Below are 18,572 nucleotides of genomic sequence, written 5' to 3' on the forward strand. Positions count from 1 at the left end.
CAAAGGAACCAGTGGGGAGATGTATGATGGAACTGAAAAAGACCATGAGTGAAAGGATCACATGAAAGGGTTGATATGGCAACACACATAAAAAGAAATGGAAAAAAATCTGTGGAAGAACAGTTACAGAGCAGCTTAATGAATAATACTTATTTTTAACTTAGTCTACTGTTGGTTTATGACTATGGAACAATGTGCTGAGTACTTTGTCTTCTGTATCTTGTTTGTGGTGCGTGTTACTTTTATTTCGGTATATTTGTTGCCACACTTGGTCTGATGGTGTGCTTATAACACTGATGCCAAGGTTATAGTCCTTGTTTAGATACAACTAAGATAACAGTGATTGAATAAAGGATTACAGCAGGGGGGAGGTATAGAGGCTGTTTCTTCTTCCTGAAGTGTGAAATTTAATTATCTACCTTACTACCTGCCCAACTTAATATTATTAATTTTTGTTTAATTTATTTAAAATAAAAGTTGAAGATAAAGAAGGCAGCTAAAACTTCTACAGAAGTAGAAGAATTGCTAGAACCCCTAGAACTGCTAGAGTTTTGTTTGGTTTTTGTTTGTTTGTTTGTTTTTTGTTTGTTTTGGTTTGGTTTTTTTTGTTGTTTTTAATTACTCAGCAGTTAGATGAGCTACGGGTTCTCTGTGTCTGTAGGAGCACCTTAGCACATAGAAAAGAAATGAATGGAGAAATGTGTTTTTAAAGCAGGACAAAGATATGATTTCATCTGTTGCCAATTCTGTTATTGGCGTCTGATCTGCTGAGTGTTTTGTTACACTTTCTTAAACCTTCAGTTTGGTAATCTGGCATGTTGAAGAAGGGAAAGAATACACTGCAGTTATAGAGGATGGTGGCTTGTGGTGCAGATGGTTGTTGCACATAGGAGCATCCCAGGCATTGATTTAGTTTTGCTGTTACAACAGGGCTCTAAATCAGGTGCAATGTCAGGAGATGGTTTAGCTACCGGTGTGGTTTGTAACCTGTACAAGCCCCTCTGTGTGCTGTGTGGAGTGTGCCCTGTGTCTGAGGATGCCTTGGCTCGAGCCTGCTCACACTAGAAGGTGTGGGTGATTTCCAGAGGTCCATTCAACTGTGAGAAGCTTACTAAACCAAAACTGTTGACCCTGCCTATTTTTGTAAAATGGCTCACGATGAACACTTGTCAACCCTCTTCAGTCCAGGTTAGGGGCACTCTGACAGCTTGCGTAGACACAGCTGACTTGTCCGTGCTCCCTGGCCCCAGTGACCTACTTTGCTGGCACTGGATAATGAATCCTCAAGGGCCAAGTGTGTTACAGACTTTGTACACTTGCACTAATTCCTTTTAAAATCACTCACTAAATCTGTTTCTGATAGAACTTGCTTACACTGTTTATTTATTGATTTAGTAGAGGTATGAATAGAACTTGCCCTGAGGGAGGAAAAATTCCCTTTCCTGCTACCTGCACTGGGTATTAACACAAGTGTAGTGTTGGGATAGTATCAGCCTTCTCGAAAGTGTGTGCTTCTTCTGTCTCAGTTTTTGTGTCTCTTGGCCTTGCTTGTGCTTATTGCTTATTGCTTTTTCATTGAAGAAAAAAAGTAATTTTCCTAATTCTTAGTTATGTTTGTGTGTAGTCTTTTACCTTCTTGATTTTCTAGCATATATTTTCTTTCATACTTTCTGCTTTTGGTTGTGATAACTAACCAACGTGTCCTGCTAAATGTAGGGTCTATAGAACTAGATAACCTGAGATTTTTTTCCATTTGAGGAAAATGCACCCCCTGTCAGTTCAGTTTTCATTGTACTTCTTAGCTCCCATTTTCAGATTGCTTGATGATGGGTACAGACTGTACCTGAATGTTTAGTTGCTCCTGATGCCTGTTGCTGAAGGATTAATCATTGTGGTACAGTTATTTTTTCTGCTGCTTTTTCCTGGCCATGCTTTATTAAAGGTGAGGACTTAGTATTCAAAAGGAATGGAAGGAGAACACAATTCTGTTCAAAAGCAGGAGTAGGGTCTTGCTTCTGAAAATATATTCTTCCATTTCAGCCTTTATTTGTTGGTGACTGACTCAGATTTGACCTTTGAAGTCCTCCTTGAGTCATGCCTTGCCTTTATGCTTATACTGTGATTTCCATTTGGGTCTGTGAGCTGCCTGCTGAGGATCTGGAGATGACTGAAAACAAGTTGGTTGCCTCTATAGCTGCTGTGCATGGAAAATGGAACTGATAACATGGAAGTCAGAAGGATATTGGCAGCAATGTGCCCAGTACGGTGTCTTGTAGCCAAGTCTGTACAGGGTCCTTCTTGCTTGTTGATATATGGGGGTTGGACGCACATTATGCAATGTATGTTTTTCACTTGTGGTTGCGTTAGCTTCCCTGAAATTTTATTGGGAGATTTATTTTTATCAAAAATGCACATATCGTGTCACTTCCAGCTGTTTGTGGGTAAAAGGAGGATATGGTTTTAGTATTGTTGGTTAGAAAGAATCCATGTTAAAAGTGGATGTTTTTGTGTGTGTTGTCTGAGTGTACACTGATCTATATTGCATTACTTTTGTTGCCCTTTTTGGGAGGGAGGGAGGGAATGAGCTTTTTGCATTCAAACTTTCCTGTGCTGCTAATACTTAGAGCCACAAAAGCACTTATTTCTTAGCAGTGGCAACCTTTGAATAGTCTTATTTCAGCTGGGACAGTACTGGGTTCTTGGCTGGTTTCTTTGCCTGGCTCTGAATTGCAAGGACTGCCTGCAAATGCTTTGAGTGAGATCCATGTGGAAAATTCCAGTGTGAAGATGTGGGGGTAAAAAAACACTTCCTGTTGACAGAGTACATTTCCTTACCTGACAGGCAACTTTTGAGTTTAAAAGTGCATTATACAATGTTAAAAACAACCCTAGTGATTAAACTCTGGAGAGATGTAGGAGTAACACTTCTTACAGGTCTGGAGTGCATGGATATGTTTTGTAAAGAGAACCAGAGAATAATAACCCTGTGTGGGCTTGATTTTTGTTTTTACAGCTAACCCATTAAGCTGAGATTCATTGTAGGCACCTGACTGTCTTTCTAACACCGTGCCTAAAGCATGTGATGTGCAACACTCCCTGGCTGCAGTGGTTGTCCCTGATTTTGATCACTGATTAACAGTTGTTGAACAAATATTCCAGCAACTGGGCTTTATCTTGCATTTGCATAATAATGTGTCTCTAAAATTCAACTCTAGTAATCCATGTGTTTCCTCTGTGATTGCAGGAAAATTGTGTACTTATCCAGAAATTTTAGCTTTAGCAGTCCATTCTTCTCCTGCATGGCTGTCTCACAAGCCTGTCTGCTGTTATCAGGCTTTGTGTTTGCCAAGAAGGTAACTGGATCCAGTTACTTGTGCTCTGCAGTTGAGCATAATGCCGTGTATACTTTTGACTCAGGATCACTTGTACCATGCCAGTGTATTAATGTTTATAGTTAAAGTGCATATGTGCATGTTGACAAGTTACCTTCTAAAAATGAATTGATACCCGTGTACCTACCTAGGAAATAACTTAAATATGTGGCCTTAGACTAGTACTTGGTACGTACTGCAGACAGAATTTCTCCAAACCATTGTAGAGAATGCTGTATGGGCAAGGTTGAACCTTAGTCAGCATCTTGTGCCAACTGCTCTGTCTTCTGTGTCAATAAAGATAGGAGGATGTGCAACTGAGCCAGCCCTGGAACTGTGACCCTGACTGTGCTTTAAAGATGTAGAAGAAGAGTGAAATGAGCAGGTGAAAATCTCCCCTGCAAAATAGGTTTTACACTCTGGCCACTCCTGGTTTTCTTTTACATGAACCACAGTGGCTTGGGGGAGCTGGTGTCCTGAGCCTGAGCTTGGTTCTAGGCTGAGGTAAAGGAATGGATGGAAATTACTCATGTCAGACACACTCTGCTGTGCATCCTACAGTGTCCAGTTTGTATTTAAAGACACTGAAACTGAACAGGCTGTTAGGAGTCTGAGGTGGAGTGCCCCCTGAAAAAGAAGGGGGACTAAGAAATGCAGCACTTTGCAAATGCTGTGATAGGTAGATCTGAGCATGCTTAAGTTTCCAGTTAAAAGTAGCAGAGTGTGTTGGGGATGGAGCAGACTACCTTTGGAGAACGGACAATGCTTAACCATTGGTGTGGGAGTGAAGAAATTTGGCTGGGTAAAAGGAGGAGGCATAGCTGCAGGGCAGAAATGCAATGTGACAGTGCTTCCTCAATGCTATCAGGCCCCAAGAACATCTTCCAGGGACTCATAGTAATTAGAGGTCAAATGCTAATGTTTTTAATCCTTTTCAGACATCTTGAAAGAAACATCTTTGCAGTGTTCACTGGCATTTACCTGTCTTTGCTTTCCCTGGTCAGTAGTAACTTGGATATTTGTGTGGAGTGCTGGAAAGTTATCCTAACTCATGAACACCCACAAGGAGAGTTCAGCTCACTTGCTGTCATTCAGGCTGGCCTGTGTCCTATCCAAACTGCAGACAGGTTCCCATGGGGGCTGGTTGCCAAAGCGAAAGAGAGGTGTTGGGTCTGTGCTGCTGACTCTTAGACGACTTGAAACTGATTACAAAATTGTTCATTGACATCCTGCCCCCCTGCCCCCTTTCCTTTATCTTTCAGCACGGAACGACATCAGTCATGGCGGGTGATGCCATCATGGTCATGAGAGGCTTGACAAAGCTCAGTAAAGCAATCCTAGAAACCCAAGCAGGACAACTTCGGCAGGTGCTCCTCGGGGGCGATGCAGTTACCATTGCAAGGAGTCTCCAAGCCACCGCTGAGGAACAGTTCAGTTCTGCCCTGGGGAAAATGCAGGTAAGCAAAGCTCTTTGTGCACAGTCTAATCGGATAGTTTGCTTTTCCTTCGGCAACTTTTTTGGTTTTGTTGTGTAAGTGAGTAGGAACTCGCATGGTGAACAAAAATAGCTCCCAAGTACTGGATCGATAATACAAATGTTGCAATGCTCTGGGAATTCTTTGGATCTGTGGTGTGCTGTAGGTGCTTGGACAGGAATGGGAGAGAAAATGTTATTGCAGAGTGTTTCTGTTTCCATTACTGAGTGTTTAAGACATGCTGAAAATGAAAAATGCTGTGTTCACCTCATCTTGTCAAAGATCAAGCTCTTGCTAAGACTGGAGAGCAGCAGCTTTGTTATTTAAAGTCTCCTTTAAACTTCAGGCATTGATTACTACTCCTTGACTAAATGAATGAACTCTTTTATAGTGCATTGGATTTATCTCAGTGCTGCTTGCTTTCTTGGCAGAACTAGTGATGTTTTTCAGGATGGCTCAGGGTGAGGTGTTTGCATGTTCATCACTTACAGCCCAGGCTGGATTTTCAGAACTGGTTTTCAAATGAGGAACATAAGGAGAGGCAGACTTTTTTTTTTTTTTTTTAATTCAGCAGCTTCTGTCACCAGAGATAGGGATAGATTTATAAGAGCTTCACATGTGCTTGTTGCCATCTCTTAAAAACATGTGGCTTGTCTGAGGAACTATTCTTTATTAAAAATGATCATCTTTTATCATCCTTTAGAAAGATGGTGTAGCTCAGATCATCTTTTTTAAAGCAGAAAGTAATGAATGAGGTTTTGATTTTTTTTATGCAAAGACCTGAGACTATCATGGTAATCTGTAGCTTCAGTCCTAGAATCTGGGCCTGTGTTTTCCTGGCTCTGTTTAAGCTTTCAGTAGAACTAAGTTGTGTGTTTATTTATGGGCATAGTGCTTTGTCTTGCCATTGTCTTTTCGCACCCGAGAGAGAGATGATGTTCTTCTGTTTCTGTGCATGTTTCTCTGCAAAAGAGAGGCCCCATAAGCCCACCTGCAGAACCCTGCAGCCCTGCGTTTTGTAAATGAGTTGAAAGAGAAGCTGTTGCCAAAGCAGGGCTTGGTAACAAATCTAAAGGTGCAACACTTTCTCTTTTGAAGAGAGGAAAGCTTTTACGTTAGGTGACAGGGTTTTTAGCAGTCTGACGTTAAAAATGTAAGTATGGAAGTAGAGAGGCATTCTTGCTTGAAATCATTGGTCAGTATTGTGGCTACAGTTCCCATCTGTAAACATATTTCTCCTCTCCCTGCTGCTGTGATGTTGAAGTTCAAAATAGCATGAGACCTGCTGAATAACAGGAAAGACCATGTTCTGTTTTTTTCTCCAGGGAAGGGAAATTTAATTAGTGTTTAGGAAAGAGCCTGAAATATGCTGCCTGCTGGCCTGACCACAGCAGGTTTTAAACTCCTGTTGACTGGCTGTAATAGTCATCAGTTATTCCATGGTATTGCCACTGCTGAGGTAGGTAATAAGAATATGTCAAGTAATAAGTAAACAGGAAATAATGCTCTGCTGCTGACTTTATTTAATTTTTTTATATTGAAAAATGGTGAGAAGTATCTGGACTTAGTGGGGCAGCTTTTGCGGGTCAGGACAGAAGAGAGGAAACTGTCAGGAGAAGCTTGCCTTGAGTGTTGCTGTGCCTGATGCTACTATCCTTGCTTCAGGCACGAAATTTTATCTATTTTGGGATGACAACAAGCCCTGCCATAGTTTAGTGGTTGAATAATGAAATGTGTTTTGCAGTTGTTTGTGTCATGGCCATGAACTTACTCTGCCTTTAAGTAGATATCTGGTTTTGCTTTGGGTGGCTCTGGGCTTGAAAGTGTTGGTGTTGCATGACTGAGGGGACAGGACGGGAGGAGGGAGCATGGTAGAGGGAAGAACTGAATTTTACAAGAAAATTACAAGGTTTACTTTTTTGTTATCTCTCCTAAATGCATGTTACGGGATATTGCAGCTCCCATCACCTGTTGTTTCCCAGCAGTGTATTGCTTCCAGTGAACTGCACATGTAGTGACTGTGTATATAGAATAAAGCTTCTCTAGTTATGGGTATTTGAGAAGCTGTTAACGAATTTGTCCCATCAGTGGATTTAAAAGACTGCCAGGGATTTCAGGGGTCCTTGGTGTCTCCTTTTTGTTGTCTCTTACTGTGAACATCTACAGTGCCAGAATCTCTACAAATCATCATGGAGACATGACAGCCTAGTTGCATGCCCATCTCTGAGATTCATGGTTTGGTAGGGAGCACATTTTAAGTTCTTTTCTGAAAGTAACTCTATTATTGTTTGCAGGAGCTAGGCAAACAGCAGGAAAACTTTACTGATCTCAGTGAGGATTTTGGGAGAGACTATGACTTCTCAGCCCGAGAACCATCAGATGCTGCAATGGACTTCTCCGCTGCCCCTGGCAAATCTCACGAACACAGCAGTGAAGGCCCTGCTTACTCCTACGCAACAAATGGACCTTTTAGAAGCGTTGAGACTGGAGACTCTGGCATGGGTCAGAAGCCTTTCCCTCCCAAAATGGATGCAAGGTTATTTGGAGGCGTTAGAGACCCTGGAAATCCTTTTGCTGCTCCCTTTGGACAAAATCGGGCTTTTCACCAAGACCATTCCTCTGTTGGTGGATTAACAGCTGAAGATATTGATAAAGCCAGACAGGCCAAAAGAGGTTCAGAGCAGAAACCCTACAAACAGATGGTATGTTCTTTTAATTAAGGATTCTCAGTACTGTGGTTTCTATACTTGATTGTCCTTACTAACCTTGTCCTGTGTTTCTCTCATTTCTTCTTGCTCTGCTACTCCCTTTTATGGAATGCTCATTAGCTCTGATCTGTGTGATATTTGTTCTGTCAATAGCTTTTCAGTTTGTTGGTTTCTTTTTTTCACACTTGTCCCTTCTGTCAGATAATCTGACATAAGAGGATGTTTAAAAAGCATACAAAGGGTTAGACTTCTGTTTTATATTAATGGGAACTCTCATTCATTGGATTATGAAGACTCAGTGTATTTATTGATATACGTTACAGCAGAACTTACAGTGGGGATGCTTGCCATCTGCTCTGACCTTCTGCCTCCTTCCCCAAATCCATTATCAGATGCTAGTGAGGGTGCACTCACTCAGGATATTGCCTCTGCTGCTCCAGCTGTTGTGAGGGGAGGAATTGTCTGTGGTACTGAGAACCTGATAAACCTTCCATGAGTTTTAGTTCCATGTGTGGAAAGGAGTTTGGGTTAGCATTGCACAGCTTTTTCTGAGTTCAAAATATAGGGGCTGCTGAGCTGAAAGTAAAAATGGGGTTTCCAAACATGGTCGTCAGCTCTTCTATATTTCCCATCCTCTCATCTTCTCCTCTGCTTAGTGTGTGTTTCATTTCAGGGTGTGTCAGTTCTGGACTGTGCTCACTTGAAAATCTCTCAGTAGATGTAAGGTTGTCTGTAGCACAGAGTTGTTCAAGTGCTCTGAGTTGCGCTCTGACTTTGCAGGTATCTGCTCGTGTGCCCAGTTAATTTGTGGATTTTTTTGTTTTTCTTTTCCCCCTCTCTCCTGCAGCTCAGCGAGCGGGCCCGGGAGAGGAAGGTTCCCGTCACGAGGATCGGACGGCTCGCCAACTTTGGAGGTCGGTTTGCACACCCCGTGGGCCACGTCACTGCCCTTGCACGCACTGGTTAATGGCTGGCTGTGACAGTGCTCCTGCTGAAGCATTAAGGGCTTCTATTTTCTGGTTACGCCTGCTGTAGGAAAGTGCTTTCCCAAAAACAGCTGGTTAGCTCGGAGCTTGACTTGGGCTTTTCCTTTACTTGTAAAGAGTTTAGGGCAGATGATTTGGGAGTGCGTAGCAGAGCTGCACATCCTCATGGTAGCACATACTGGACTGCGCTGTTTTAATGAAAGTGAGTGCAGGTTGTTCCCAGCCTGTACAAATACCCTGGTCCTGCACATGTGATTTCACTTTATTGAGGAAACTCCTCCAAGTCCTTACAGTGTTGTTACTGTCAGGGAGAGACAGCTGGAGCAGCTGTTATTTTAAATAACCCTTCTCAACCTTATCCTTGCTATTTCTCTGAACAGTGGTTAAACATAAAACATATCCCTTTGGTAGTGCTTTTTGAGGGTGGAAAGATGATAACAGTCAAGGTTTGATTTACTGAACCATTGCTTATAAACCCCTTTATCCCAGGAAAGATGTAAATTCTGAGCATGTAAGATCAAGCTAGCTGAAACGTAAATGAATTTTACATGCAGAATGGGACTTACTATATCAAAAAGCAGCTAAATACCTTCAGAAATATTAACAGGTGATGGTCATATACTGTCTGGTATCCAAAGCCATTGAAGGACTTAACATATTCCTGAGAAAAAGGGAACTATCATAGTATGGCAGGTGGAAAGATGAACACAACTAGTCTTACTTAGTTAATCATTAGGTGAGTAGTCTCTCTGGCTGTGGTTGGGGTTTTTTTGTGACTGTAGTGTTTTGAGATGATAGCAGCCTGTCTATGTTGTGAACACTCTCTTGTGGCTCTTGTGATTCTCTTCCACAAAATTTGATAGAGAAGCACATGTACAAAGTAGACATCCTTGTGTTACAGATCCCAGAAGAAAGAAAAATAAGCTGTCAAATGTAATTCAAATCAACTATTATATAAAAAAACAGTTATTCTTTGTCTGTGTGTCCCTTTGTCAGACTAATATGCACACTAGGAGGAGTTAGGGACAGGGACTGATCCTGTGCAGTGCAGGAATAAACAGCAAGTGAGTTTTGTGATAAGTTGTTCATGCTTGTCAGATTTCTTCAACCCTGTAGCTCATTGCAGGCACCTTGCTTCACAGCATGCTTAGTATTCCCTAAAGGGAAGCAGAGTTCGTGATCTGCTTTCTGGAGTAAAAAGGTATCACTTTAAAACTCACTTGTTCCTAAGTTCTAGTAGCATACAGGTCTCTGTTCTAACCTAGCCTTGAATTTTATGGAAAATGTCATGATACTTCTAGCTGTCATCTTCTGAATTAATCTGTTGCTGCTTGCTGACAACTGGTGGATGTGAAGTGGCAGATGACCAAATCTTCTGTGAACTTTTGGTTCCAGTGCTGTTGCTTTATGCTCCAGCTTTTGGCTCCCAAGGCTGTTGCATGAGGAAAGGCTGACTCATGCTTCTAGGGAAAGTATAGCCAACTACCTGTCTTCTCCTAACCTCAAGGTAGAAACCAAAACAAATAGCCCCATCAAACCAAAACCCCGAAGGGGAGAGTAAGAAAGAAGGAGATTGTTTATAAGCAGCAGCTCCAGACTTATCTCTATCATTTATTTTTTTTGGTCTTGCTCTTCTCTTCCAGTTGTCTGCTTTATATAATTAAAATTGCTGGCCAGACAGAGATCTTTGAGTGCTTTTGGGAGAAATTGTGTTACAAAAAAGGTGTTCAGATACTCTAGGCTCTGCAGTCTCTTGTTAGCATTCGTTTTTATCTTTCCCTCAATTTTAACAGGAAAGAGAAATAGTACAGTTAGTACAGTGGCTTAACAAACAACACATGTGGTCTATAGGTAGTTTTTTTCCGTTTAAGGTATTCTTAGGTAATGTTTTTAGACTTTTTAAAAGGGCATATAGTAACAGGACTAGCGGTAATGGCTTTAAACTGATAGAGGGCAGATTTAGATTCGTTGCTAGGAAGAAATTCTTTACTGTGAAGGTGGTGAGGCACTTGAGTCAGGTTGCCCAGAGAAGTTGTGAATGCTCCATCCCTGGAAGTGTTCAAGGCCATGTTGGATGCAGGGGATGAGGAAGACAATTCCATTTATAGTGAGGAACAGCTCCTGTTTGTTCTGTGCTCCAAGTTTAGAGTGTTGGGTGTTTTTTTTTCTTGAGACATCCAGTGCAATTGTGAAACTCCATCAGCCAACTAGGATGTGGGTTTTCCTGACTGGCTCTTATGTGATCAGAAATGTTCTTTTCAAATTGCATTTTTGTGAAGCCTTTTAAATGCCTAAATCATGAAACATTGGCTGATGGCAGGAGCTATGGCGTACCATTTGCTCTTACCTGGTTTTGGTTTATCTGAAGTTGTTGGTGACCTTTGGGTTATGGTTGTCTGTTTTCCTCTTAGACTGTGAGCAGGGGACGGCAGTGCTGTGTGCCTCTTACTGTCCTCACTGTCAGTCCTTCCTGGGTGTTAGGAGTGATGCAAGAGGTAGCATGTACAATATTTAAAGCAAGTAAGCTTTTTGTGCAGGATTTTTCTTGTGTTCTTCAGGGTGCCATCTTCATTCTGGGAAATAAAATGGTTTAGGTGGATTCTTATCCTACAGTCTCCACACCAGTCAAACCAGCATTTGACTCAGACTTTTTTTTGTTGTTAAACCCCACTTTTTTTTTCTTTCTTTCCATATTAGAACAGTATCATCTTAGGCTTTAGAAGAAGATGGAAAGATGTTGAGTAGGTCAAAAACAGAGTTCACGTAACTATTCCTGGGGTTCAGATAGCTGAATTCCCATGATATTGGCATGATCCCATTCACACCTGAATCATGCCTCCTCTTGCCTTTGCATGGGTTTTTTCGGTCCTCCCCAGTGTTAAAGAGAATACTCAGACATGTCTCAACCACGGTGTCAGGACACTCTGGTGGGTGGTAGACAAATTAGTCACAGGAGGCAGAAATACTTGGATTGCAGAATTTATCTGACTTCTCACCTCTTCTGCAAGCAAAGAACATCTTAGTGGAAAGACTGAAGATCATTTTTTCCTACACTTGCATGTAATACTGAACTGGTGTTTCTCTGTGATCAGCACAAGGTCCTGTGCTGAACTCCTTTGTCCTTTATATGTATTTTCGTATGCTTCTTGCAGCAGCTGGAGTAACTACTGGTAGGTGTATTTATAGTACTAAATATCATCCTTGATTTTTATTTATTTTTTCTTCCCAGGATTATAATTGACAAAACAGATTTTTCTGCAGTTTTTTCTTCCATGCTTGTTTTGTAGCTTGATGGCTCATCAGTTCCACCCACATAGTTCTTGATCTATTCTTTATTTCCATTCTCCCTTCCTTGTGTTATTTGATGTTTCTAAGCAGTTCCTGTCTCCCTCAATCGTATTCCTGGTTTATAAGTTTATTATTTTAATGATATAATAAGATCCTCTTGCAATAGAGGAAGTTCAGGAAAATTCTGTGAAGTCTAGACCTAATGTGAGTTTAACAATTTTGGAAAAAAAAGAAAAAAGGTAGCCTCTGGAGGTATGTTAGTAAAGTATACACAGAACTGACAGCTGTGGGATTCAGATTGTCATGTGAGTGACGAGTGTGTGTATTGAGTTGACATGGCAAGGTGTTGGCTGCAGGGGTGGCTTCTGTGAGAAGCTGCCAGAAACTTTCCCCGTGTCTGACAGATGGCTCCAAGACAGACCTGCTGCTGGCCAAGGCCGAGCCTGTCAGCAGATGGTGGTAGCACCTCTGGGATAACATAAGGAGAGGAAAAAACCTGCACAATTGCAGCTGGAGAGAGGAGTGAGAGAAACAACTCTGCAGACACCAAGGTCAGAGGAGAATGAGCGGGAGGAGGTACTCCAGGAGCCAGAGTAGAGATTCCCCTGCAGCCTGTGGTGAAGAACATGGTGAGGCAGCTGTGCCCTTGCAGCCCATGGAGGACCACAGTGGAGCAGCTTGTGGAGGATACCAGGCTGCAGGAGCTGGATGCCTGAAGAAAGCTGTGTCCTTGTCAGAAGTCTGTGCTGGAGCAGGCTCCTTGGTGGGACCTGTGACCCCATGGGGGCCCATGCTGGAGCAGCCTGTTCCTGAAGGACTGCACTGTGTGGAAGGGGCCCATGCTAGGGCAATTTGTGAAAAACTGCAGTCTGTGAAAAGGACTCACACTGAAGAACTTTGTGGAGGACTGTCCTGAGGGAAGGAGTCCACACTGGAGCAGGGGAAGAGTATGAGTCCTCTCCCTGAGGAGGAAGGAGTGGCAGAGGTAACATTTGATGAACTGACTACAACCCCCATCCCTTGTCCCCCTGTGCTGCTGGGGAAGGGAGGGAAGTAGAGAATTCAGGAGTAAAGGTCAGTCCAGGAAGAAGGGAGGGGTGGGGAAAGGTGTTTTATGATTCAGGATTTCTTGCTCATTACCCTACTCTGCTTTGATTGGTAATAAATTAAACTGATTTCCCCAAGTCGAGTCTGTTTTGCCTGTGATGGTGACTGTGGAGTGATGTCCCTGTCCTTATCTCAACTCATGAACCTTTCATTGTATTTTTCTCTCCCTTGTCTGGCTGAGGAGCTGGCAGTGTGTACTGCATGGTGCTTGTGGTGTTTTACATGACTGAAACCAGGGCACACGCTGCTCTAGGGGAGGGTCTTGCCCACCCCTGGGCTTGGCAGGCTGAGCAGAGTGATAACAGCCCATTCAGTCTCCTGTTGGTTTTGTTGTGTCAGTTGCTGAGCCAGAGGATTTGTCCTGAACAAAACTGGTTCCGGATCATCTCTTGATGGCCTTGGTTGGAAGTGTAACAGATGCTGGAGATGCCTGGAAAATACCTGAAGAGCCACTCACTCTGCTGGTGTAGAACCAAGTGGCCTTTTCCAGGCCTGAAATAATCTGTCTGCATGAAGTGCAGAATGCGGGAGAGTGGCATTCTAGAGATGTTATTTTTCAAGGTTCTGAACCGTGGCTGTTCAGCAATACTGAAAACTATCCCAAAATGATTAATCTTGGAGGAAACACACATCTTGCAGACAAGAAAAATGACAGACATCAGGAGTAGCTTGTGCAATGTCAGTAGACTAGAGGCCTGGAGGAGGAGAGTGCTCTTATACAGCCGTGCAGGTTCTTTGGAGGGATGACTTGTTCCTGGTAACAGGTGAACATCTGTCACAGTGTGGTGGGTTGACCTTGACTGGCAGCTAAGCCCCACATAGCTGCTTACTTGTTTTCTACCTCAGCATATGGGAATAGGAAAGAGGGAAAAAACTTGGAAGTTGAGATAAAGATGGTTTAACAGGTGAAGCAAAGAAAGCTCCATGTGCAAGCAAAGCAGTGGGAGGAGTTCATTCACTGCTCCCTGTTGGCAGGCAGATGTCCAGCCTCTTCTTGGAAAGCATCTGTAGTGGTTACTTGGAAAGTCAAACACCATAACCCCAAATGTCCACCCCTTGATCCTCCTTTCTCTGAGCTTTTACTGCTGAGCGTGATGTTATATGGCATGGATTTGGATCAGCTGTCCTGGATGTGTCCTCCCACCCTCTTGTCCACAGCTAGCCTGCTTTTTGCAGGGCCAGGGTGGGAAAAAGCAAAAGCCTTGATGCTGTGCAAACACTGTCCATCAAGAGCCAAAACACTGGTGTGTTATCAACAGGTTTAGTTACAAATCCAGCCCACAGCATGATAACGGCTGCCGTGAAGAAAACTCCTATCTCAGCCAGACCCAGTACAAAATAACCCAGTACAAATAACAGCATTATTTGTGTTCAAATAATACATGCCTTGACCATGGGTGAGTGTGTGAAAGAGGCCTGGAAAACAAATCTGGTGGCATTTTGAGATATTAGTGTTTTTGGCTCCGAATCCATCTGTCCAGTACTTGCTTTCTGAGCCCTAGAGTGTTAGTCTGGTCTGTAGGATGAGGAAGGGTGAAGTTTTCCACTATCCCTGAGGTGGGGTTGTAATTACCTGGTGGGAGAGACGAGTAACTCAGTGCAAGATGAGGGTTACCTGTGCCCAGGCTTCCCCACTAACAGGAGATTAGCTCAGCTGGTTAAACCATCATGCTAAAAACACCAGGGTTGTGAGTATGATTCCAGTATGGGCCATTCACTCAAGAGTTGGACTTGATGATCCTTGTGGGTCCCTTCAGTCCAGAATATGTGTGCTGTGACTTGGGTCTACAAAACGTGTGCACGTGTTTCCTCCTGCACATGTGCAAAATACCATGTGCTGGTCAGCTCTTCTTCCTTAATTGTACTGTGTTCTGTGGTTGTTTTACTTGGGAAACTTTGGATCCAGGAGTGCCTCAAGGGGGGCTTGGGGTGCGTGGAAAACAGGTGCACCCAGTACTGCCAGCAGTGTGGGAGTACGGCATGGCGGGATGCACCACTGCTGAGGAGATAAGAGAGAGCACCATCTGTTCTGCTTGCCCATGTCATTTATTATCCAGAAAAATAAATCTTTTGAGATTTGGAGAGCAGTGAGACCTTTTGTAGTATGGATTACTGCATGATTAGATCTGTGCCTCATATAATCTTCAGTGGCTTTGATCTGTTTAGTGGAGGCAGGTAATGCTTCTTTTGTAGCTGTACCTTAACCTGTGGCTGTGAATCAACACCCTGGAATTCACTGCTTGCCAGAGAGATAGTACATGTGGAGTCCTGGTGTTTTGTCTCCTGGTCTTACTGTTGCTGTGCAGGATTACTCTCCAGCCCAGCTCCTTGGAGTTGCAGGTTACAGCACTGCTTGCATAAGGTGAGCCTCAGGAAGAACATGTTTCTGTTCATCATAGTCAACGAGTATGTGGAAGTCACAGACAGCTAGTGAGAATGAATAAACCTGAGTGCTTAGACAGGGTTGCAGAGCCTTAAATTCTGCTGGCAGTGGCTTCATCTAAATACAGTTTTGCTTCTCCCTGCTGTGGTGGCATGGTGGAGGGGGAGAGTGATTCTGTTCTTTCCTGAGAATTGTACTTTGAGAACCATGTCTGTGAGATTTCACCCCCTCCTTCTTCTTCTAAACTCCGTGATTTGAGTTTACAGCAGGACCTCAGCCAGAGCACAGAGCTCTGAGTAGCACATGTGACATGGTTTATAAAAGCCAGATGTCCCAGACTGGCCTAGCCTATGATTCCTGGCTGGCATGCTGGGCTGAAGATGTATAGGAGAAAACTCTTAAGTGTCAAGATAACTCCATTGCAAGAGCCAGCATATTCTAATCAAGCAGTTGTGCATTTGACTGTGTGGCTTAAAGTTAATTGTAAAAATGTGTCTGTATGTGGCTTGGAAGGTTTTTTTCATTCTAACATGGCTCTTTTTCTTCTTGTTTTGAAGGACTAGCTGTTGGTCTTGGCATTGGGGCATTGGCAGAAGTTGCAAAGAAGAGCCTTAGACCTGAGGAACGCAGTGGTAAGCCCTTTTGATGTCCTCCTTTTTTTTTTTTTTTTTTTTTTTTTTTAAAATCCCAGACAGAGTTTACCTGCATTTGCAAGATTCTATTTTTTTTACAACTGGGATGGTGAGTCAGAATAACGGGTGTGTGAGTAGTTTTCATTTTTAACATAATCCTTCTCCATCTCCAGTCTCCTCTCCCATGTAAGTGCACTCGCTACATAGACAGAGGTCAGAGGTAAATATGAGAGACTGAGTTTGTGCCAGCACAACTGGTACAGCTTTACTTCTCCACAGCCACCTCTGAGTTTGAATACTATCCCTGTGCCCATTCTTGGATTGTCTTGGCCTAAGGGTTTTTGAAAAGCCGTTCAGTGAAACCACATAGTTCTTTCAGTACAGAGCTGTAGATGAGCCCCTATGTCTGAAAACTTTGATAGTGGTTGCAGTCTGTTTGAAATTTAAGCATATTCTGCCTAGGAGGAACTTGGAGGATGGCTGCTCTCTTTAAGAGAGACAAAACACTTTATGTTCTTGTTAAATAGCAAATATCTATTTCCACCATCTGTGTTTTGCCGCCTTCTGAAGGATTCTTGTAACATGTCAAAAGGCTGTGCCACGCAAGTTGACCTGATTCTCTTCTCAGCTTATTTGAAGTTGGAGATAAAATGTTCCTAAGTTGTACATAGCCATGTCCTGTTGGCTTTCTTCTAAGATTATGTGTTGGTAAAATATGGTGGGACTGAGTGGTTGTGTGGGGGTGAATGGTTTTTAGGGCATGGAAAATACATGGTGTTCTTTTCTAGAAAACATGAAGTTACCCTAAAGTTTACAGTTCCATTCCCTTGTTTCTTATGCAGGAAAAGCTCTGGTGGGACACTGCAAAATGTCAGGTTCTTTGTTACAGTTACTGCAGGCTGTTTGGTCTTCATCTGGTCTCTCTGGTTTGTCTGGTATGGTTGTGTGTTTAGGTTACTGCCAGTGACCACAGGGAGCCGATGAAAGGTTTAAGTACCTGTAGTTAGAAGTAAAAATGAACTCAATTCGTTCCTGGTTCAGAGGTGTTGCTTTGAGATAATGATAACTGTTGGGTCCTTGTTTTTTTACTTTGTGGCCAGTAGTAGTTAACTCCAAAGCCAGTTTCTGCCTTTGCCCTGGTTGCCTTTGGGGGTGGGAGGAGGATGGAGACAGAGTGTGAACATCTATTCCAGGGAGCACTGGGGTGGGTAAAAACTGAAAAAAATGTGGAGGGGGAAAGTACCCTAAAATACCTACCAACTGAACAAAAAACCCCAACAAAAAAAATACCAACCACCAAAAAACCCAAAGCAAAAGCCTACATCCCAGGAGATGAACCACATTCCCTGTGGGGGCAGGCAGGGGTGAGGCAGGGATTGTGTGCCACCTGAGACACTGCTGGTACAGGGAATACCAGAGGTTTTGACAGCCAGGCAATGCAGAGCAGCCCAGCAGAGAAAAAGGATCCTTGGCAAAGAGTTCTTGTTTCTCTCCATGACCTGAGGTATTTGAGGTGGGTGGGTTTCTTTGCTTTGATTTAAAAACACATTCAGGCAAACATGGCCCATCCTGTAGACAATCTTTGAAGAAGGCTTTTTGCTTTCAGCATTTGCAGTGTTTGACAGGTTGTTGATACCTGTTGGAAGCTGGTGATTTGTGTTGCTTTTAAGAGGAGGAATTGCACAACTGTTAGTATTTCTCTGCTTGCCAGGTTATTTTCTAATTGAGCACACCCCAAAGTGAAAACATGAGCTTGCAGAGCTATGAAATTTGAAGGAATAACATAAGCTTTGTTTCTTTCCTTTATAGTATGAGAAGGATTATTTTTATTATTTTTTTATTTGAAGGCAACACTTTTTTTTTCTTGCAGTATAGCAGTTGCATCTTTAGACTTTTTTCTTCTTGCTAGGGAAACTATTATTTTCCTGTGTAACTGTAACTTTGTGCCAGAAGCCTGCTCTATGGTCTTGAGTCATGCTTTGGGAAGAGTGATTTTCTTGAACAAACCTTGATTACAGAATAAGGCCATGACAACTGCCAACTTTGATGCTAGGCAGGGGAGTTAGAAAACGACTTGACTTTTATTTTCTGCTGTTTGTCTTTGGTTCTTGCTTCCCCTCTTGCTGTCAAGTCTGCTTAGATAAGATCTCAGAGCAGTTGTTATGCTGTAAAGGAGAAGGATAGCAAATAGTGAGGTTGAGAATGGGCCAAGAGCAGCAATTATTGAGGTGAGGCAAAAGTAAAAAACTTCCACATTTGTGCTCTTAGAGCTTCTCAGGCCAAGGACACAGCAGGGTCTCTAGGTGACTCAGCTACAGCCTCTAGCTAGTGTCCTTGGATATGTTTTCCACAGGATTTTACAGTGGTGGGTAAGGCTCCATGGATGACAACTATCTCCATGGGCTCTGCTCCTGCAGAAATGCACACAATGTGAGTCCAGGATACCCTTTTCTTACTTTTCTTCTGACAGTATCAGCGTTAGTTGTTCTTGGGGGAAGTCTCTTGACATAAGTACCTCTTTAAACGTTTCTTTAAAAATACCTCTGCATCCCTTTCATGATTTCAGCTTGAGGTGTTTGTGTCCAAGTTTGGTGGCTGTCAGCATCATAAGCTTGGGCTAAG

At 42.9% G+C, this 18,572-nt stretch overlaps 1 protein-coding gene across 2 annotated transcripts in view; it reads left to right on the forward strand.

Moving 5' to 3' along the window:
• The window catches only part of LOC126640324 (protein stum homolog), a 224,107-nt gene that overhangs the window by 187,331 nt on the left and 18,204 nt on the right, over window positions 1-18,572 (forward strand). For both annotated transcript variants that reach the window (XM_050316017.1, XM_050316018.1), the window contains 4 exons: window positions 4,634-4,828; window positions 7,141-7,548; window positions 8,402-8,468; window positions 15,876-15,950. In XM_050316017.1, the coding sequence (XP_050171974.1) occupies window positions 4,634-4,828; window positions 7,141-7,548; window positions 8,402-8,468; window positions 15,876-15,950 (745 nt within the window). The remainder of the gene's footprint in view (window positions 1-4,633; window positions 4,829-7,140; window positions 7,549-8,401; window positions 8,469-15,875; window positions 15,951-18,572) is intronic.

This window comes from Myiozetetes cayanensis, unplaced genomic scaffold, assembly GCF_022539395.1.
Source record: "Myiozetetes cayanensis isolate MyiCay16 unplaced genomic scaffold, myiCay2020 scf2-11, whole genome shotgun sequence".
In the NCBI taxonomy this organism is placed as follows: Eukaryota; Metazoa; Chordata; class Aves; order Passeriformes; family Tyrannidae; genus Myiozetetes; species Myiozetetes cayanensis.